Source organism: Zosterops lateralis, assembly GCF_965231275.1.
Source record: "Zosterops lateralis genome assembly, chromosome: Z".
In the NCBI taxonomy this organism is placed as follows: domain Eukaryota; kingdom Metazoa; phylum Chordata; class Aves; order Passeriformes; family Zosteropidae; genus Zosterops; species Zosterops lateralis.
In genome coordinates, this window is record NC_139800.1 from 28,023,422 (window position 1) to 28,042,517 (window position 19,096).

Sequence of the window (19,096 nt, forward strand, 5' to 3'; positions counted from 1 at the left end):
TAATACTGCACAGTATTATTACTGTGTGAGTGATACATCCTAAAACGGATGAAAGGAATGCTACTTTGCTTTCACTTGTCAGGAAGAGATAAACCTTTGGAATACCAGCCTGGACTGTTCATTTGCAGCCTACACTTGCATTATGTTTTCCTGTGCTGTCACTGGTGAGATCTGACCCTAGGTAGCTTGTGGGATCAACCATATGGGGCTTGGCTGAGGCAGTTTAAAGTCTCTCTGTATAGTGATTATATATGTGTGTGTGGGGGGGTCCTTTGTAAAGTGCCTTTTTGAAGGGAATGGAAGTGGCTTGCACATGATAGCTCCTATTTTCCTTTCCTTTTCTATGTATTGTTATTCTGCCATTTAGATACAGCTGCAGCAACCTGTTTTAGAGTAACTATTCTTGATATTTGTATTTCCAGGTGTTGAAGGTTTTTTTACAGCTATGCCATGGGGCTTTGAGTTTAAATGACTGTCGTGCTGACATGAGACTAGCATATAAAATTTTAGCTTAGGAGCAGTAATCTTCAGTCTTAATCAGAATTCAGCAGTTGTCTGCAGAAAAGAAGTTTTTCCTACGGATTTTTCTTCACATGTTTCTTTTTTCCTTGTTAAACTCTGTTTTTTCCCTTCTCCCACTCTAGGCCCTTTTACATGAAACATAATACTGTATGTATGTATGTATGTGAGGCTCAATGATCTGTACAGTGCTAATGGATATACAGGCCAACTGATGCTTTTCACTTTCTTAGGTAGCCATGTGCTGCAAGGTCTCTATCTGAGTGGTTTTTTTGTGGTTTCTTTTTTTAATCTTTGCACTGGATAAGAGACTCCTGAAGTTACTTTTCCACCTTTTTCTTAGCTATTGTACATTCCTTTAAAGGAAATTATTTGCATTTACACAACTTTGTGAATAAATAATATCTATGAGACTTAGAATATTGTCATTTGTGGTGAGGTGTACCATCAGTTGTATGATACATCTGTTTTGGTGCTGCTTGGTGCTATGTTGTCTGCTCTGGAAATGGAATAACTGCCCTCCAAGAGGAGCTAAAGGATAGGGTTTATGACTGAGAAAAGGCAAAAGGATAGAAAAATGGGTTTACAACTCAGTCCAGCTGCTGTTTTGTGATTTTCAGTGAACTGCTTCACATCCTGCCTGACTCCCCACTTGTCTGCAGGGCAGAACAGCCTTTTCCCACTCTTCATATACTGCTGATTGCCGCCTCTATTTAGGCAGCAGAATTGGAACAGTCAGTTTTATTATTTGTCTCTCTGGTACCTCTGAGTATTATGCCTGGAACTTTTATGAGGACTTGAAAGTATAACAAGTCTTGAGGCTTTTTGAGTTCTTAACCTACACAGTAGAGTTTTTATTTTTTACTGGTATGTTAGTTTCATGAGAAGAAGAAACATTGTGTAATTTTAATTTGAACCAGATCAGCTTGTTGAGACTTCTGCCAGTGGTATTCACGTGCTTGTGCACATGCATGTTAGTAAAAGCTTTGCTGCAAAAGTCAAATTTGTATAGTTAATGAATACTACTGAAGGGCCAAAGCAAGGTAGCCTGGCTGTAAAAAAACATGTACGTTGTAAGTTAAAAGAAGTTAAGCATTGGCTTATAGGTTTAGTTTTTTTTAATGAAGACATTCAAATATTGATACTAAAAATAACACCAAATGCCTCTCTGCAACAAAGGAAATATGTTGTCCAGCAGGAATTGAAAATGAGAACTGCAACATACACTCATAGCTCTTCAGGTGCCACTAACAGAATGTTAGGTGAGGTATGTGCTGCTGTTTTGTCAGTGGCTTGCACTCTCTTCAAAGCAGACAAAATGAAATTCAAGAATTGTAAATTTTGGCTGAAGGCATGGGAAGGAGGGTGCTTTTTATCTGCCTCCTCAAATGCTGTCTACGTCATGACTGTTTCCTTAATCTATGTTTATTTTCTCTCTGGTCATGCTGTCCTGATCCTTTCTATCCAGAGCTGTTTGTCTTGGGTAACTCCCTGTGCTGTTGCACTGCTAAATAATTTTTATGACTTTTGGCGAAGTGATTCTGAAGTTTCAGAAGAGAGAAGAAGAAGGCAGTCCCTGTAGTTTTAGGAATTAGGAAGAGCAATGGCAAGGATAATTCTGTTCAGACCTGGACCTGGTGAGCACCTGGTTTAAAAGGGAGTACACTGAGGGTGTGTTGCCCACTTCAGATTTTTTTAACTGCTTCAATGGAAGCCACCTATAAACTTCTGTTTCTTAGAAACAGGTAAGAAGAAAACACTTTTCAATTGATAGAAGAATTATCTTTCTGCCAAATCAAGGGCCTGCTCTTGCAGTGCTGGTTGAAAAAATGCAGTGGTTCTCGCATTAATTTGTTTAGCCATTAGAATTCTTTAAAGAATTGATTTAATTAATTCTTTAAAGAATTAAAGAATTCTTTAGTAATGACAGAAGAATATTATTTTCTCAATAATAGAGAAAGGTTCAGGGAAATGTTTCACTGGTCAGAGAAACCAGAAAGCTGTTTGACATAATGGCATTCAAAATCAGTCTGAGAAAGAAAGCCAGAATAGGAAATTCTATCTGCCAATAATTTATTCTAGGAAATTTTTTAGTAATGATGTGCTGTGGTAGTCTAACTAGATGAACACAGAGATGAAACTCTCTGTGCTGCATTCCCATATCTTCCCATAAAATACCTTCTATGAAGAAGCTTGTCTCTGTTAGTCACTTCATAATTTAGTGATTTTTAAATTACTGATTAACTTAACTTCCAATAGAGAGTCTTTTTTTAAAAAATCTGTGTTCCATAGGTTGATGTCCTTAAGGCAACAGCTCTACCCCTTCTGAAGAAGTTTGGAATTGATGGCGAAAGTCTGGAAATCAAGGTAAGACAGTTTGTTCCTTTCTTTTCAAACACATGTTGAAATTATGTTCCTGCAGTACTTCTCAGGGTGATGTGCTTGCTGTGGATTTCTGTCTCTAACAGATATTTAGTTGTGGCTACAAGTCACACAGTGATAGAGAGGATAGAGAGGCTGAGGAGAAAGTAGCGACTTCTCTTAGTCTCCAAAGAGGACTGAGAAAGCCTTTTGTTTTTTGTTGCTTTTTACTTCATTTATTATCTCTTTATTTCTACTTGTTCATTCTGCCCCATGCTTGGGGCTAGGGAGTGAAAATGACATCTTTAACTTTTTTCACCTGTAGGAGAGCTGGATCTGTGTTTGGGTACTTGAGATTTGCTTCCAGTTTGGAAAATGAAGGAAAGAAGCTTTTCTTGAAGACTAAAGTCTTCAGAGGCCCAGTAAATCTGGATATAAATTTGGGTTTCTTTTAGGTTGGAGAAATGTGTGAAGGGTCTGGCTGCACTGCTGGGGCCTGCTGGTGCCTTGCTCTGCAAAGCCTCACCCCCACCCTGCCCACAGCCCAGGTGCCCATGTCATTGTCCTGGCACTGTCTCCTGTGAGGCACTGAGCCTCTGCTCCTGTGACCCTGCAGCAGGGTTGGCCTTCAGCTGCCCTGTCTGGCTGTGGGCTCTCAACCCAGACACACTTACTGGCCCATGTCCCAGCTCCATCCTTGGCTTGGAATGGTGGGACTGGGTCCAGTAGACAGACTTGTTAGTGGGAATGAGTTCATTCTAGTTCCCTCTCATACAGAATATTCTGAATTGGAAGGGATCTGTAAGGACCATCAAGTCCAACTCTTAAATGAATGATCCATGTGAGGGTCAAAGCCACAACCTTGGCATTAATAGCACCATGCTCTAATCAACTGAGCTCAAATCAAGTAGTTCTAGTCTCCTCAGCAGCAAGGTATATATCTGCTACTAGAGACAAGTCTTAAGCCAAGGCTATTTTGGTAAGGATGTTTTTGTTTGGTTTTGCTCTGTTTCCTGTTCAGAAGCCATGCCATACTTTACTTGAGAGGAATAAAGAATTCAATGCTGCTTTTAGTTTTGATGCAAAATCCGTTTCTGCCTTTGGGATGTCGGTTTCTGGTCTGTGTTCATATAATGCCCCTACTTAAAGCATTTTATTCTGTGTGAAGTAAAAGTGTAATTTGGGGGTGTGTAGGTGCATTCTTTGTACTATTTACTAACCAGCTTTTTCCTCCATTATTTGTTCTAGATCAACCGAAGAGGAATGCCTCCCAAAGGGGGTGGAGAGATACTGTTTGCTTGCCCAGTGAGAAAGGTCTTGCGGCCTGTTCAGTTCACAGACCCTGGAAAAATCAAGCGCATCAGAGGAACGGCGTATCCTTTTTGTTCATCTGTGTGTTTTTCTACTTGTAAAGGAGTTTCCTTATTAAAAAAAAAATCTCCTAACTTGGAAGTCACAGAAGTGCATCCACATTCCTGAGCAGGTATCTGGGTAACACAGGCAAACATTACACGGAGGAGTGAACTAGATTTCAGGGCTGTGTCTCAAAACTCCTGTGTTCAAAACATTGCTGTTCAAAAAGCATCTGTAAGCGAGTGAATAAATTCAAAACTGAACAGCACTATTTAAAATCTTTTCAGTAGCAAGAAAAGCTTAAAATACTTTCCATCACATAATCTAGGAGCACTAAAAGAAATCATACTTTGTGTGTAAATTCAGTGGTAACCAATGTAATTTAGTTGTGGATTAAATAGGTGACATCTTGGCAGTTACTAGTTTAGGAGAAGTTAGGTAGGAGCTTAAATCTTGGCTCGGTTTACACCTTGCAGCACAGACTGAGCTTTTTGGTGGGTTTTGAAAGAAAAGACTTTGGCTCTTCACCTTTGGTAGTACCATTGCATGTGAAAGTGGAAGAGGTTTTATTCTGCACAGAGATAGGGGCACAAAAACTGTTCTGAACTCCTTACTTTTTCAAACAACTGCAGATTTAGTCAGCGTTTTGGATTGTTTATTTCTTTTTGATTTTTTTCTCCCATGGCCTTTCTATGGTATATGTCATGAATCTGCTATCATTGTAGGAAGAAGGTAGAAATCCCTTATGTAAAACTGTCTTAAGCAGTGGCCGACATGTAGTTTAATTTCTGTTTGAGAGTTCCAAACATGATTTGGTGTTGATTACCCTCAAGAAAAGCAGGAACAAGGTCACATTTTCTGCCAGAGGTGTAGATTTGCAGCCTGTTTCTTCTTTTATTTTATGGCATACTGTCACAACTGTGTTTGAGAACTGGATGTTTATACTACCCTGTCCAATTTTAGCATTTAGATAAGTGCAGTAGTGCCAAGCAAGAGCAGTTTTACTGAATGCATGTGCTGCAGAACAGAAAGGAGGCAGCTCATTGTGCTTTTGATGATAGCTGCTGTGGTATATTGGCGGAGAAAGTAATTTTCTTATGTCTCCATTCTGCTCTCTAGTAAGTAGTTCTATATGTTGCTATGTGAAGGAGGAAGCAATGATCATAACTTTACTGCTGTTGTTCTAAATTGACATTAATATGCAGCACCATTCTTGACCACTTTGACTGGTTTTGGTTGGTGTACCTGACTGAATTCTGAACTTCTACCTTGCTGTAGGCTTTCCAGGGCCTTTTCTCGGGGATACAGGTTTGCCTTTAGGCTTGGTGAGAGGCAGTCTCATTTTAGTTTAGCTGTTAAGTGGTCCTTCAAGGCCATAGAAAACAAAACATCTGTAAGGATAAGTCTTTGTGGTTTTTAATGTGAATTTTTGTTCCTCCAAGATTCATCTGCTTAAATTTTCTTCCTCACAGCTGTGGAGATCATATTACACCAACCTTTTATGTAATCCAAAATACTCAGTGCATCAACTGTGCACAACAACCAGTTTTCTGATTATTTTTTAATGATTTTGCCCTAAGATCCTAAAGTTTTTGGTTTGCCTACTCCACAAGAGAGGCTATAGAAACTTGTAGAAAAGGAAATTCTTCCCTGCCAGCTGGGAGTTTTGAGAGTGTATTTCTCTGCACTATGTGAATGTAAGGGCAGGTGGGTGGTTGAATGTGTAGAGCACTGAATCTGCATTATAGTTGGGCTGGAAATTAAAGTATAATGTGCTTTGTACGTTTGAAGATCTGTTGGGAGTTTCTCTGAAGCAGCACCTGAATACAAGAGCAGAAAGGCAATTCATCTCTTATGTACTGTGAGGAGGTGGGTTGGAGTGGGTCTGAAGGTGAGTCTGAAGGTGAGTCTGAAGGTGGAACCTTCAGATGCTGAGTGACTAGAGAACCAGTGAATTTCATAGCCTCAGAACATTGCAAAATAGTTGGAGATAGCAAAGATGTTTTTCTTGGAGCCTTTTAAATTTTTTGTTGGAGCATTTATCTTTAATTTCTTATTCACCTTCCCAATTTTTCCCAGACAGAAACAGAAAGGCAGGATATTTTTGCTGCTAATTCACAAAAATTTCACTCAGGATTGTGTTTTAATAAAACGTGAAGAACATAGCACATAGGACTTCCTCCATCATAGGAAAGTATAAGATGACAGAATAGCAATTTATATTTGATGAAGGGCATTTTCAAGATAGATGTTTACCTAGACGTAATCTGTTCTTCAGCACATGTTCTGCGTACTTCACTTCAAGGTGTATCAATGAAAAGACTGTAGAAAGCACTTATGTGCATATGGTTCTCTAGGTACAGGAACATGGACAAAAGCCCATAAATAGATGTATAAAGAACACATTTTCTGAAATAATGGACTGGGTGGAGCCTCTTCACTTTTGTCAGTCTTTGCTGTCAATTTTTCTTGTGACCACAATGGATTTCTTAGCTCAGAAATGTAGATACTCTGTCCGAGTGTCACCACAGATGGCAAACAGAATGGTGGAATCCGCAAGGGGCATCCTGAATAAATTCCTCCCAGACATCTATATCTACACAGATCATATGAAGGGGGTCAACTCTGGAAAGTGAGTATCCAGAATTTACAGGAAACAGACATGTAATTCTGCATTTGTTCATCTGCTAGGGTGTCCTGATCGAATTTAACTGAGTTTTAGATCACTATCTTCTATTTTGTTGATTTGAAATAAATATTTCTCACACAGAAAGGGTGATTCACTACATACATTTGTTTTACTTACATAACAGGGATAGAATTATGTTTTCTTAAACAAGGAATGCATCAACATTAAACATCATTACTGCCACTAAAGGCAATTTGAGCTTTCTTCATTTTTAAATTGGTTACTTTGAAGAGAGATTAAGATCAAAGGTGTCATGGTATGTTCAGGAAACCAAGATTCAAAATTGACTGTACACCTTCTGACGGAAATAGTAATATTAAAGATGGCACCGAGGTGTTTTAAGGAAGTGTTAAAGCAATATGGGTCGACTTCTGCTGAATGGCTGAAGGAGTGTCCTCTGACTAGCAAGGGCTGGAAAATTAACTTACTGTACTTCCACAGATTTTGTTTGCCAGCAGAACACAGAAGTGGTGGATGCAATTCAGACAATTTTGCTGGTATCTGTAATCTCTGTTGTCCTCTTTTCACTCTTCCTTGAGGTTGAAAGATTCTCGATAACTCGTTTGTCTTTTGTCTGTATGCTTAAATGCAGGCATGCATGTTTCCTTTCTCTGTTTCTGCTTTTTGAAATATTTCCTTAAAATTTGTTAGATTCAAAAGTTTATGAACGTAGAAATTGTTGAATAATTTTTTTCTGTTTTTTTGTCTTTTCTAATCCTTCATTATATTTAATATACCAGGTTTATAACTTTAATGGCTCCAGACTGTTTATAGGATCAGAATTGCAAAAATTTTTCTAGGAGCTGTGTGGTTTTGGGGTCTCGATTATGTTTCTCATCTGTTTATGAAATTTAAAAAGTCAAATTAATTGAAACAGCAACATTATTTTTACTATAAGTAGCTCATACAGAGGGTTAAACAATAGCATGGGAAGAGGAACTGAATCCATTTCAACTTGGCTGGCTGGGTTTCTGACATTCATCTTAATTATGAATCCAGTATGATAGCAGTATCCTTGATACTAACTAATTAGTCTAATCTTGCTAAATATTGCGGCTTCCAGGGGAAAGAGCTGAAGCCTCAAAGAAGGGTAGTTTTGGTTTTGAGTGTTGCAGAAAAGAAGCCCCAGATAGCTTTGAAATGTTTATCAAACACAAATTAAATAAATGTGAAAGGTATCCTCCTCTATTAAAAAAAAACCAAACACTTCTGAGGTTTGTATGGCTTTTTATTTTCTTTTTCATTTTTCCTGAAAGAAAAATGAAGAGTTTGGCCCAGGGAAAGCCAGCATAGAGTGTTTTATGGCAAGTGGTACTGGGTTTGACTTTTAAATACTGTTGTTAATTTTCTTTTTCCAGTGTCAATCTATTGTATCAAACAGGACTTTGTCATCCTATAAGAGGAGCTGTTCATGACTTGAAGTTCTTGGCCCATTACTCAAATTTTGTCCATAAATGAAATGCACTTTTCCCTTTCTTTCAGATCACCAGGTTTTGGCATGTGCCTTACTGCAGAAACCATCAATGGCACTATTCTCAGTGCTGAGCTGGCATCAAACCCTCAGGGCCAGGGAGCAGCTGTGCTTCCTGAGGAACTGGGCCAGAACTGTGCTAAGCTGCTGCTTGAGGAGATCTATAGAGTAAGTGGCCAATATGTTTCATATATATGTGTGCAGGTGTAAGGGAAGGAGGTGATAAAATAGGTAAAGGTGGTTTGGTGGCACCTTCAGACAGACTCAGATCCAAACAGATGGTCTGGTGCTGCCAGTGTCGTTTTCATCCAGATAAAGAGTAGTTTTGCGTAGTTTTGCATGATTTCTTTAACAGTGTAATGGCTTACTGGGATAAGTTATTTCCAATATCTGGGATGTGTTATTATGAATCATGGGAGTGGAAAATTCTTCTGTTGCTTTCTGTCTGCAACAGAATTCAGTTAGCTTCAAATGAGGTGTTACTTTTTTAAGTAATATGGATGGGTAAGATAGTCAGTGCTTCTAAACTAGTGGTTAGAATGGGACATTATGAGTGGAAAAACGTAGGAGAGAGGGAGCAGATAGGGAAAAAAGCCCAACAAGGCTCCATGTTGACTGCTTTGTGATGCTGATGACGAAGTCAAATGTGCTGACAATTGTTGGTTGTATGAAGAATTGTCTTAATGGGTTGTTGGAAGGAAGCTAGGATGGTGTTTACTTAGGTATCCTAAGTGCATTGCAGTTTCCTTCAGCCTAGGTATTTTTCTTTATTAAAATGATTTTCATTTGTGGCAAGAATTTTAGTGGATGAGCAGCTTTCAGTGTTACAAATAATTTGGCAAATAGCACCCTGATGAGTTTCTGATTTAATAAAAGACCTTCCAGCCGCTTTGTTTTATCTCTCCACAAATGTTTAAAAAGCTACATTTTAGTATTGATAAAACACGTTTGGCCTTTAGGAGGCAGTAATCTACAAATTTTGCTCATTATTTAAAACAGCAAGTAGTTACTATGAAATGGAATAACCTGTGTGACTTAGCAAAGTGTTAAAACTGTCATTATTTAGATTCTGTACTAGGGAATGTAGTTAAATATAAAAAAGCTCCTCAGCCTCATAAATCACATCCATACCTGTGTTAGATTGTTATTGTGTGCCCATGTTATTTTTCCCTTTCCCTATTGCAAATTTCCCTGTTTGAATTACCAGTTAGTTACCTTTTTCAGTCTTCCATTAATGTTTTGTCTTTGTTTGTTCAGTGTATAAACCATGTTGCTAAAGGACTTTTATAGCCCAGGTTTCTTGTCTCATAGAAATACCACTACCAAAATGTTCTTCCTGGGTTGCTGGGTACAATCTAGACCCCTTCTCTTTAAATGTTAAGTATGTGTGGGGAATGTAGTCACAACTAGTGACTGAAACATCTGTTTCTGCAATTATGTAGTTATTTTTATTTCAGGTGTGGACTGTAAAAATCTTTTGGTACATTTGTTTGAGTAAATGTCTTGGAAAACATATTTAGGTAGTCAGATGTCCAGAGACATCAAACATCCAGTTTCCACATACTTTTATCAGCAACAATAAGTATTTTTTTTTTCCTTTGGAAGTCATTCAGCACTTGACAGATTAAAACTAGTGAGGGAATTTGACCAGATATTGTGTTTTTCACAGAGTCATATGTCAGAGAACTTAAGAAATTAAGAGGGATGGAAAGCCTAAAGCAAATAACTTTCTGCTTTAGTGTTTGGCAGCCATTTGAATATGATGAGTCAAATTCTGCAAAGGATAGTGAAGATCTTAAGACAACAGGAAAAAAAAGTTTGAGGAGGAACCAGGGTCAGACAAGTCTTTGAATCATAAAGTAATAGGCTGTCAGGTTTCAGTGCCTTTGAAGATCAGATTCTGAGTGAGGCTGTTAGCTGTGGCTTGCTATGGTAGCGCTGGTGCTCCTGGAAGGTTACATTATGTGTGGGTGACTTCTGTCCAAGACTGACTGAAAAATGCTGAGCAGTGTACAGATTATTTTCCTTCACTACAGCAGCTCACTGTGGAAAAGTTTTGGTTTGCTAGCATTTTTTGCTATTGTGCTACTTTTTCACTGCAGCACTTAGTCATTATTCAGTGAATTCCCCTCTCCCTCCATCAAGGACAATATGATGGGTTTTGTTATGTAGTTTTCAGAATACATACTTAAATTTATGTATCACACACATGGTCCTACAGTGCTAGCCTGAATTTTGAAAGATAGATTTCTTTCTCATTTTCTTTCTTTTGTATTTTTGGGAGTTAGTTTGCTTTTTGTTTTGGGATGGGCTTTTTTAGGACATTTGGGTTTTGGACATAGGTATTTTTTGTTTGGGGTGGAGCTTTTTGTTTGGTCTTTTTGGTTTTGTTTTTATTAGGTAAGTTTGATTTAGTGTTGAACCCAGAGAGGATATAAAAACTGTTGCAAAGTGCACAGTTTGTTTAGGTTTAATATACTATTTTTAAATGTTTCTTTACCTATGTAAGATGTTTAGTGAAACTAAAAACCTGAAAAAGCAAGAATATATTGCTCTGAATAGGCAGTCTTTAAGTCCCACATCTTTTTACACCACCTACTTGTTGAATACAGGGCTCTAGGGAGAATTTCTTTTTCCTGTTTTTAGATTTTATGAAATTATTTCACTATCTATGTTTTTGCCAGTAGGTACTATGCTGTGGGAGCCAGGGAGTATTGACCAGACAAGGGCACCCTGAGAGCACAGAGACAATTTTCTGTAAAAGGGCTTTAGATGTTGGGATCATCCACAAATCTGCTGGAGTTGGAGTTACTGTTGAAAGGGATCCAGGCACATTTTGTAGAGTGCTTGCTATTGTATAAACTTTACCACCTAGGAAATACAAGGATTTGAGTCTTGCTAAATGTCCTTTTACTAAGCCTTCAAAAAGATACTAAATAGATTGCATGGTTTTTGGAATCAGCAGAGCTTTTTTGATGCACATTTGTTGATGGAAAGATGTCAGAGCTAATTGACTAATAATAAGTGGCACAGTGCCTTAATTGCAGTAGCTCTGCAAGAGGGGTCAGTGAAGTGACTGACTAGCATTGTCATTACAAATCCATATGCATCTCTTTCTGAAGCTTAATTGTAGAAGGCCGGTAAGGATTTTAACTCTTGTCTTTGAAAGCCATTGTTTATGGGAGCTTTATGTAGAGACTAATTGGCAGAATGGAAAGGCCTGAAAGAACTGGAAAAGGATTTAATTTTCTTTGTAATCATGAAAAATAGGGGAGTATGTGTACCTATTTAAGGCTGAGTTCTTTAATGTAGAAAGGCCGAGTTGCTAGGGGACCTTGAAGGGGCAGGAAGGCTAAAGCTGTTTGTTTCATTGAACTAGAGATAAAATGAGTGAAGGATTTCATTGGTGGCTTAATTTTCAAGATGGTCTTACTTCAGTGTGATAAGGCATTGCTCCATTCTTCTGGAAAAAAACCCAAACCCCAGAAAACAAAATACAAACCCTCTGCAATAATTTGTTACCCTTTGCATAACAAATTATTGAGTGCTGCAAATATATAACACACAGGTAAGGGACAAAATTGTGTGTATGAAAATATAACTAAGACTCACTTAAAACTTGGCTCAAGCTCAGAAGAATAAATCTTTTTCAAACACTGTTGTCCAATATGCAGGGTTGTGATATTTGTATGTACACATCAGCTGTAGTATTTGTATAACATTTAAAAATGAATTTGATCTTAAGTGATCTGTATCTAATTGTCACAACCAGCTGGCTCTAGCTCTGTAGTGAGTGTAAGCAATGGAGCAACTGCCATAGACTGAATTAATACAGTCTAGAAGCTGCATTCTACATTGGTAATAAGCACCAGCTATTCTGGAACAAAGGTACCTTGGCTCTGACTTTGTCTATCCCATTTCTTTTGGGAGGGTTGTTTTTAATTTTTGACTCTTGAGTAAGTGGCAGGTGGATTGATAGAAAAAGCTTGGCCTCCTTGAGAGTTTTAAGTCCTTCACTTGGCAGAAGTTACTGTTCAGTCATTAGATTACAAGCGATCACTTAACATCACTGTCTGGGAACTGCCTTTGTAGGAATGGTGTTGCAAATGAGTGGTTTAGATCACTTAAATCCCTGGAAAAGCATCATCAAAAGCAAGATTTTGTATAAATTTGTTGCAACAAAGTTTGATGGCAAGGTTCAGTATTGCTTATTACATAGATGAAGCACACAAAGAAAAGTTTGGATGAGGATGAATCTACAGTGATTTATGCAGAGAATGGGCATGCAAAAAGGGTAAGAATGGAAAAGAATAAGACTACAAAAGGGGTAAGGGAGGTCCTCTTTTTGAGTCACAAAAGTGGACCCCTTGCAAAATGTAGCCTCAGTCTTGAGTCAGTTTGTCTAAAGAATATAGCAGTTAGTTTAGCCTCAGTTTGTCTAAAGAATATAGCAGCATTTAATCATTGACTACTGGAATGCTGACACAATCAAATACTTCACTATAAAGTGCATGTGCACCAGTGCACACAGTATGGGGAGCAAACAAGATGAGCTAGAGACCTGCGTGCAGTCACAGGGCTTTGATCTTATTGTGATGACAGGGACATGGTGGGTTAGTTTATGTGACTGGAATGTTGGCATAAAGGGCCACACCCTGTTCAGGAGAGACAGACCAGGAAGGCAGGGTGGTGGAGTTGTCCTCTGTGTGAGGCAACACCTGGAACATATTGAGCTCTGTCTTGGTGTGAATGATGAGCTTATGGGTCAGGATAAAAGGGCAGACTTAGTAAGGGTGACAAATATTGTGGATGTTTGCTGCCTCATCAGGAAGAGGAAGCAAATAAGGCCATCTGCAGGCAGCATGAAGCAGCCTCGAAGTCACAGGCCCTGGTTCTTTTGGGGGACTTAACTACCCTTTCATCTGCTGCAGAACAAGCACAGTGAAACACAAACAGCCCAACAGGTTCCTGGAAAGCACAGATGCCAATTTCCTGACACAGGTAGAGGAGGATCCCACAGGGAATGGTGTGCTGCTCAAATGATACTAACAAACAGGGAAGGCCTGGCTGGAGGTTTGATCATGAGAGTGTGGAATTCAGTACTGGATGAGGAGAAAGCAGGGAACCAAGTACAGAGCACTAACCACAGAGCACTAACTTTAACTTTGACAGGGAGATCTTCATGGAGAATGTTGTTAGGAACAAGGCCCACAGGGTCTGAGAGACCCGAGAGGTCCAAGAGTGTTGCTTGATATTCAAGGATCACTTCCTCCAGGTTCAAGAACAATGCTTCCTAATGTGCAAGAAATTGAGCAAAGGGGAAGAGATCTGATGGATAAATAAAGAACTCCTCCTGATAACACATTAAGGGTAAGCAGAAAATACAAGAAACTGGAAGCAGGGTCACTTGGAATGAGTATAGAGAGGTTGTCAGAATATGTAGAAAAGAGACAAGGAAAGCCAAGTAAAGAATGCCAAAGACATTCTGGCAAAGAATGTCAGGGACAACAAGAAAGGCTTTTTCAAATACAACAGTAACAAAAAAGGATAATATGGGCCTGATACTAAATTGAAGTGGGAGTTAACAGAGGACACAGAGGAGGCAAGAGTTAGTGAATGTTGCCTTGGCATCATCATCACTGACAAAACCAGCCCTCAGGGGCCCCTGACCCAGGACACTAAGGAGAAGGAAGGATTGAAGGAAGACTTTCCCTTGCTCAAGGAGGACTGAGCTGGAGTCAGGCAAACCTGGCATCCAAAAGTCCATGGGCCCTGATGGGATGCACCCACAAGTGCTGAGAGAGCTGAGAGACACCAAGGTGGGCAATTTACATCCATTGAAATGCTGTGGTGATCAGAAGTGCCTGAGGACTGGAAGAAGGCAAATGTCACTCCTCTCTTTAAAAAAGGCAAGGAGGATGACCCAAGAAACTACCAACCAGTCAGCTTCCACTCAATTCTTGGAAAGGTCATTCTGGAGGCCGTTTCTATCCACATGGAGGACAAGAAAGTGAACAGGAGTAGTCAGCATGGATTCATTAAAGGTAAATCCTACTTGACTGACCTGCTTCTCTTCTATAATGAAACAACTAAATGGATGGATGAGGGGAAAGCAGTGGATATTGTCTACCTTGACTTCAGCAAGGCTTTTGACACTATCTCTCACTGTCACATCCTCACAGGCAAACTCAGGAAGTGTGGATTAGATGAGCAGACAATGAGGTGGATTGAGAGCTGGCTGAATGGGAGATCCCAGAGGGTTGTAATCAGTAACACAGGGCCTGGCTGGAGGTCTGTCACTAGTGGTGTCCCCCGAGGTTAAATACTGGTCCAGTATTGTTTAACTTCTCCACCAATAACTTGAACAAGCACACAAATGTCTTCTCAGTGAGTTCATTCACGACATAAAACCAGGAGCAGTGGCTGATACCCCAGGGGACTGTGCAGACCTTCAGAGACACCTCAACAGGTTGGAGAGATGGGCAGAGAAGAACCTCCTGAAACTCAGCAAAGGCAAATGCAGTGTCCTGCACATGGAGAAGAATAACCCTGGGCACTAGCAGAGCTGGGAACTGACCCACTGGGGAATAACTCTGTGTATCCTGGTGGACAGTAAGCTGTCCATGAGCCAGTAGTGTGTCCTGGTGGCCAAGGCAGCCAATGATATCCTGGGATGCATTGAAAAGAGCACTGACAGCAAGTTGAGGGAGGTGATCCTGCCCCTCTACTCAGTCCTGGTGAAACCACATATGGAGTGCTGTGTCCAGTTCTCAGGACAAGAGAGAAAAGGTGCTCCTGGAGCAAGGCCAGAGGAGATGACATAGATGATTAAAGGACGGGAGCATCTCTCTAATGAGGAAAGGCCAAGAGAGCTGCACGTTTTTGGTGTTGAAAAGAGATGACTGAGATATCAATATATCTGAAGGGAGAGTGCCAGGAAGATGGATCCAAGCTCTTCTTGGTGGTGCCAGGCAATAGGGCAAGAGGCAACAGACAGAAACTGATGCATGGGAAGTTCCACCTGAATATAAGGAAGATATCTTAATATATCCTTTACAGTGCAGGTGATTGCACACTTGAACAGATTGCCCAGAGAGGTTCTGGAGTCTCACTCACTGGAGATATTCAAGAACTGTATGGATGCAATCCTGTGCCATGTATTCTGGGGTGATCCTGCTTGACTAGGGAGGTTGGATCAGCTGACCTGCTGCGATCCCTTCCAATCTTAACTGTTCTTTGATTCTGTGACTTAACATTTACAAAATGATTCAGTAAGGTTTTCTGTAAGCTCAGTAGTAACTTAGTTGAAAATTAAGAGTTGGCAACATTCATACTATGCTTGCTGTAGTGTATTTAAGTCAATTTATACATGGACGCACACAGACATAAAGATGTATAAAAGGGTTAAAAATTCCCCTCAAGTTTAGTAAAATGTGTCAGATGGCTTTGTATCTGTCAACACATGGAGGGTTAAGCTTTGAGGGTTGAGTGTATCAGCCCAGGCCGTGTCAATAGCTTCTGGGGCTTGTTCTCCAAGTACTGTTGAACTTCAGGAGATTTACCACTTAGAGAGAGGTGCTGGTGCAGCCTGCTGTGGCCTTGGAGAACTCAAAGACCCTCACGTAATACTGCTGCCTATAGGGTTGTGAGATGCTTGGCTTTAGCCTTCTGTCATTCTCTGTTCTGGCTACACTCTGGGTCAGTTGTTAGTTGAATTTTCATCAAAAGGTGCAGTAATATTGTTCCTCCTGGGCTATGATTTAGACAAAAATAATGTTCCAAGGCTGTCCATTAGAAAACAGCAGTTTGTTTGGGAGAAGTTCTTAGGAACAGACTGTTTCTGGTAAGCTAAAAAGGAGCTTAACTGCCCAGGAGCCATTAATCAAGGTTGATGTCTAATGAGAATTCCTGAGGAGATCATAGAGTGGCCCAAGGGGGTGTGGGGAATGCACCATCACAAATGGGCATAACAGATTGCTACTGCACAGCGGTACTGGGGATGGCACAACAGTACTGGGAATGACTGATTCACTGCAGCAAGAAAGCTTATGAAAGAAGTTAGGATATGATAGATCCATTGTGTTTTGATATATTTCTTAGGACATGCTTGTCTCCATGCTGCTTGAAGCTTTTGTATAAATTTGGTTATAAAAGTAGATACTTTATAATGTTTTCAGCTGTAGACAAACAAAACAAGCTCAGAAAATGTGAAGTTTTCATCCAGGTAACAAGGAGCATTTTGAATTACTAACTGAACTACAGCTACAGGAAGTCCAGTGTCAGGAATACTTACTGTATGTGCTTCAAATACAACTGGTGAGATTCATGGCTTTAGATTGCACCAGCAAATCCTGCAAGTACCCTGTTCACTCAAGATAAAGCACAATTTTTATCTGTCCCATAGGAGGCATTAGGTTGAGTATGTGAACTTCATTTTAGTAGTGAATATAATAAAGCTACTTATTTTGCTGTGCTGTAGTTCATTGCTTGAAATGCAGAGGCTTTTTTTAGAGCAGTGGAGCTGAGGGTTATCACACAGAAACAAGGCTATCTCGAAAATTAAATCTTCAGGATCCCCCCTTGGAAAGGCTGTCTTTCTGCCTGTCACTGAGTAAATGTGCTGAGGTTGTCGCATTGGCTGATTCTCTTAATCTTTGTAGTCTAAAATTTGTTTTCTCCCTTGGATTCTTGGATAATATTATGCCTTGAAATTATGATAGGTTACCTTCCTTGTCAACAAAGGTAGCTGTCAGTTAACCTCATTAGAGAATTTGGTTTTAAAAAGATGAATTTTTAGTTTTACTTTCTCTAGAGAGCCTATTCAGAGGACTTAGCATTAGGCCTGATGCAGAAGAAGACTGTTTGTAGATTTCATGTGGCTGTGGGTCAGTATGAATAAAAGGACAGTCCAAAATAATGTCAGATTTTTTTTTTCTATTTTCAGTGGTTTTGCATAGCAGTAGCTTGTAAATTCTCTCCACAGCAGCCTTGACTGAAAGTATCCCTTTAAATTTATATTCCAGCTTTGTAAACAATTCTTGTTTCTAAGTCTAGCCTTCCAGTTCTAATTCACGTATGCATCATAGTAAACACCTTCCACATACAGAACAATTTACCTTGCATATGATTTACTACAGTCAATACATACACGAGTAGGTGTGGTTCTACTTAATTTTATGTATGGCTCTTTCACTTAGCAATTAAAAAAAAAAATCTTCCATTTTAATTATGGAGGAAAATGTTTTAGAAGTGTAAACCCAGAAAAGTTGGCAGCAAGAGTTAACTTGCTCTTTTTCACCTGCTAACACTGAACTATTTGTCCAAATGTAACTATTGTTATCATAAAGTGCTGGAATTCATAGATCTTCAGATGCATGTGAACTAGAACTAATACCTCTTTTCAATTTACTGCAAAGAAATTTTTCAGTGTTTACATTCTGGGATGTTAAAACAGATTAGGAGAGATGTTTAATGTGACCTTCTTATGAGTTTTGTTTTAGTTCTGTTCTTTTCCCGGCCTGACAAGTGAAATTAATTTATCATTGTTAAAAAAATCTAGATTTTTATCTTCTTATCCCTTAAAAATTGGAAGTGGTATTTCAGCCTTTTAAGTGTATCTTTTGCCCTTGTTTCTCTCCTCCCATTCTAATTTCTGGTTTGTACAGAGATTAATTATTAAAACCTTCTGGTTTGCAGGGAGGCTGTGTAGATTCAACAAATCAGAGCCTTGCTCTGCTCCTTATGACCCTTGGACAGCGGGATGTTTCCAAAGTCCTGTTGGGACCTCTGTCTCCATACACGTAAGTTGTTTTGTTCAGTTCAATTACACAGTCTTGTTTTAATTCACTAATTTTATTGCACAGCTGTTTTTGTATATGGAAGACTTTGCCTATGGTAACAAATAGAACAACTTGTACCTGACTTCAAATGAGACAAGTGGTGTAAGTTGCCTAGAGTTTGTTTCTACGTGTTAGATTAGTCTCTTACTGTTCTATATTATTCCTATTTCTGAGAATTGTAAAGACAGGGTGTATTGATGGTTCTTGACCTGGAATGTATGTGTACATCATACAAAAGTTGGCTTTTTGTTGCCTAGTGTACACTACTGTGTTTTCCCTAGTGATCTCTCTGTAGCTGTGTCATTAAATGTTGTATTTCAAAAGGCTAGCCACAATCTAAAGCTGTGATTTTTCCTATGAAACAGCTTAAGGCTCCAACTCATGGAGCTATGTGCTATTTCAACATTTTATTGGGCAGCAGAATCCTATCTGGATCAGTCCTTTGGTCTCAGTTTTTACTAAAGCTTTGTCTGTAGCTGGTAGTTGTTCAGAGGATAGAAAAAAAAGAACACCTTATATTGCTAGTTGTAAACCTAGGTTATAGAATCACAGAATCATCAAAGTTGGAAAAGATGTCTAAGATCATCAAGTCCAACTTTTGACTGAACACTTTGTCAACTAGACTATAGCGTGAGGTAGAGTTGTTTCTTCTACACTTCCACTGATTGTGTCTCCACCACCACCACAGGTGGCCCATTTAAATTCTTAACAACTCTGGCAGTGAAAAAACTCTTCCTGATATCCAACCTGAACCTTCATTGGTGCACCTTGAGACCATTTCCTCTAATCCTGTCACTTGTTGCCTGAGAGAAGAGACCAAGCCCTCACCTGGCTACACCCACCTTTCAGGCAGTTGTAGAGAGC

The 19,096-nt window shown here is 39.4% G+C and overlaps 1 protein-coding gene across 5 annotated transcripts in view; it reads left to right on the top strand.

Annotated features, from left to right (window-relative positions):
• Positions 1-19,096, top strand: part of RCL1 (RNA terminal phosphate cyclase like 1) — a gene marked incomplete at its 5' end in the record, with an annotated part of 33,021 nt that overhangs the window by 6,775 nt on the left and 7,150 nt on the right. The window contains 6 exons of one of the 5 annotated variants that reach the window (XM_083884454.1): positions 1,763-1,781; positions 2,812-2,886; positions 4,129-4,253; positions 6,740-6,865; positions 8,405-8,561; positions 18,090-18,193. In XM_083884454.1, coding sequence (XP_083740580.1) covers positions 4,144-4,253; positions 6,740-6,865; positions 8,405-8,561; positions 18,090-18,193 — 497 coding nt within the window. Of the gene's footprint in view, positions 1-1,762; positions 1,787-2,137; positions 2,157-2,242; positions 2,265-2,811; positions 2,887-4,128; positions 4,254-6,739; positions 6,866-8,404; positions 8,562-18,089; positions 18,194-19,096 lie in introns of those variants that run through there. The other 4 variants (XM_083884452.1, XM_083884455.1, XM_083884453.1 and 1 more) reach the window with 4 other exon arrangements.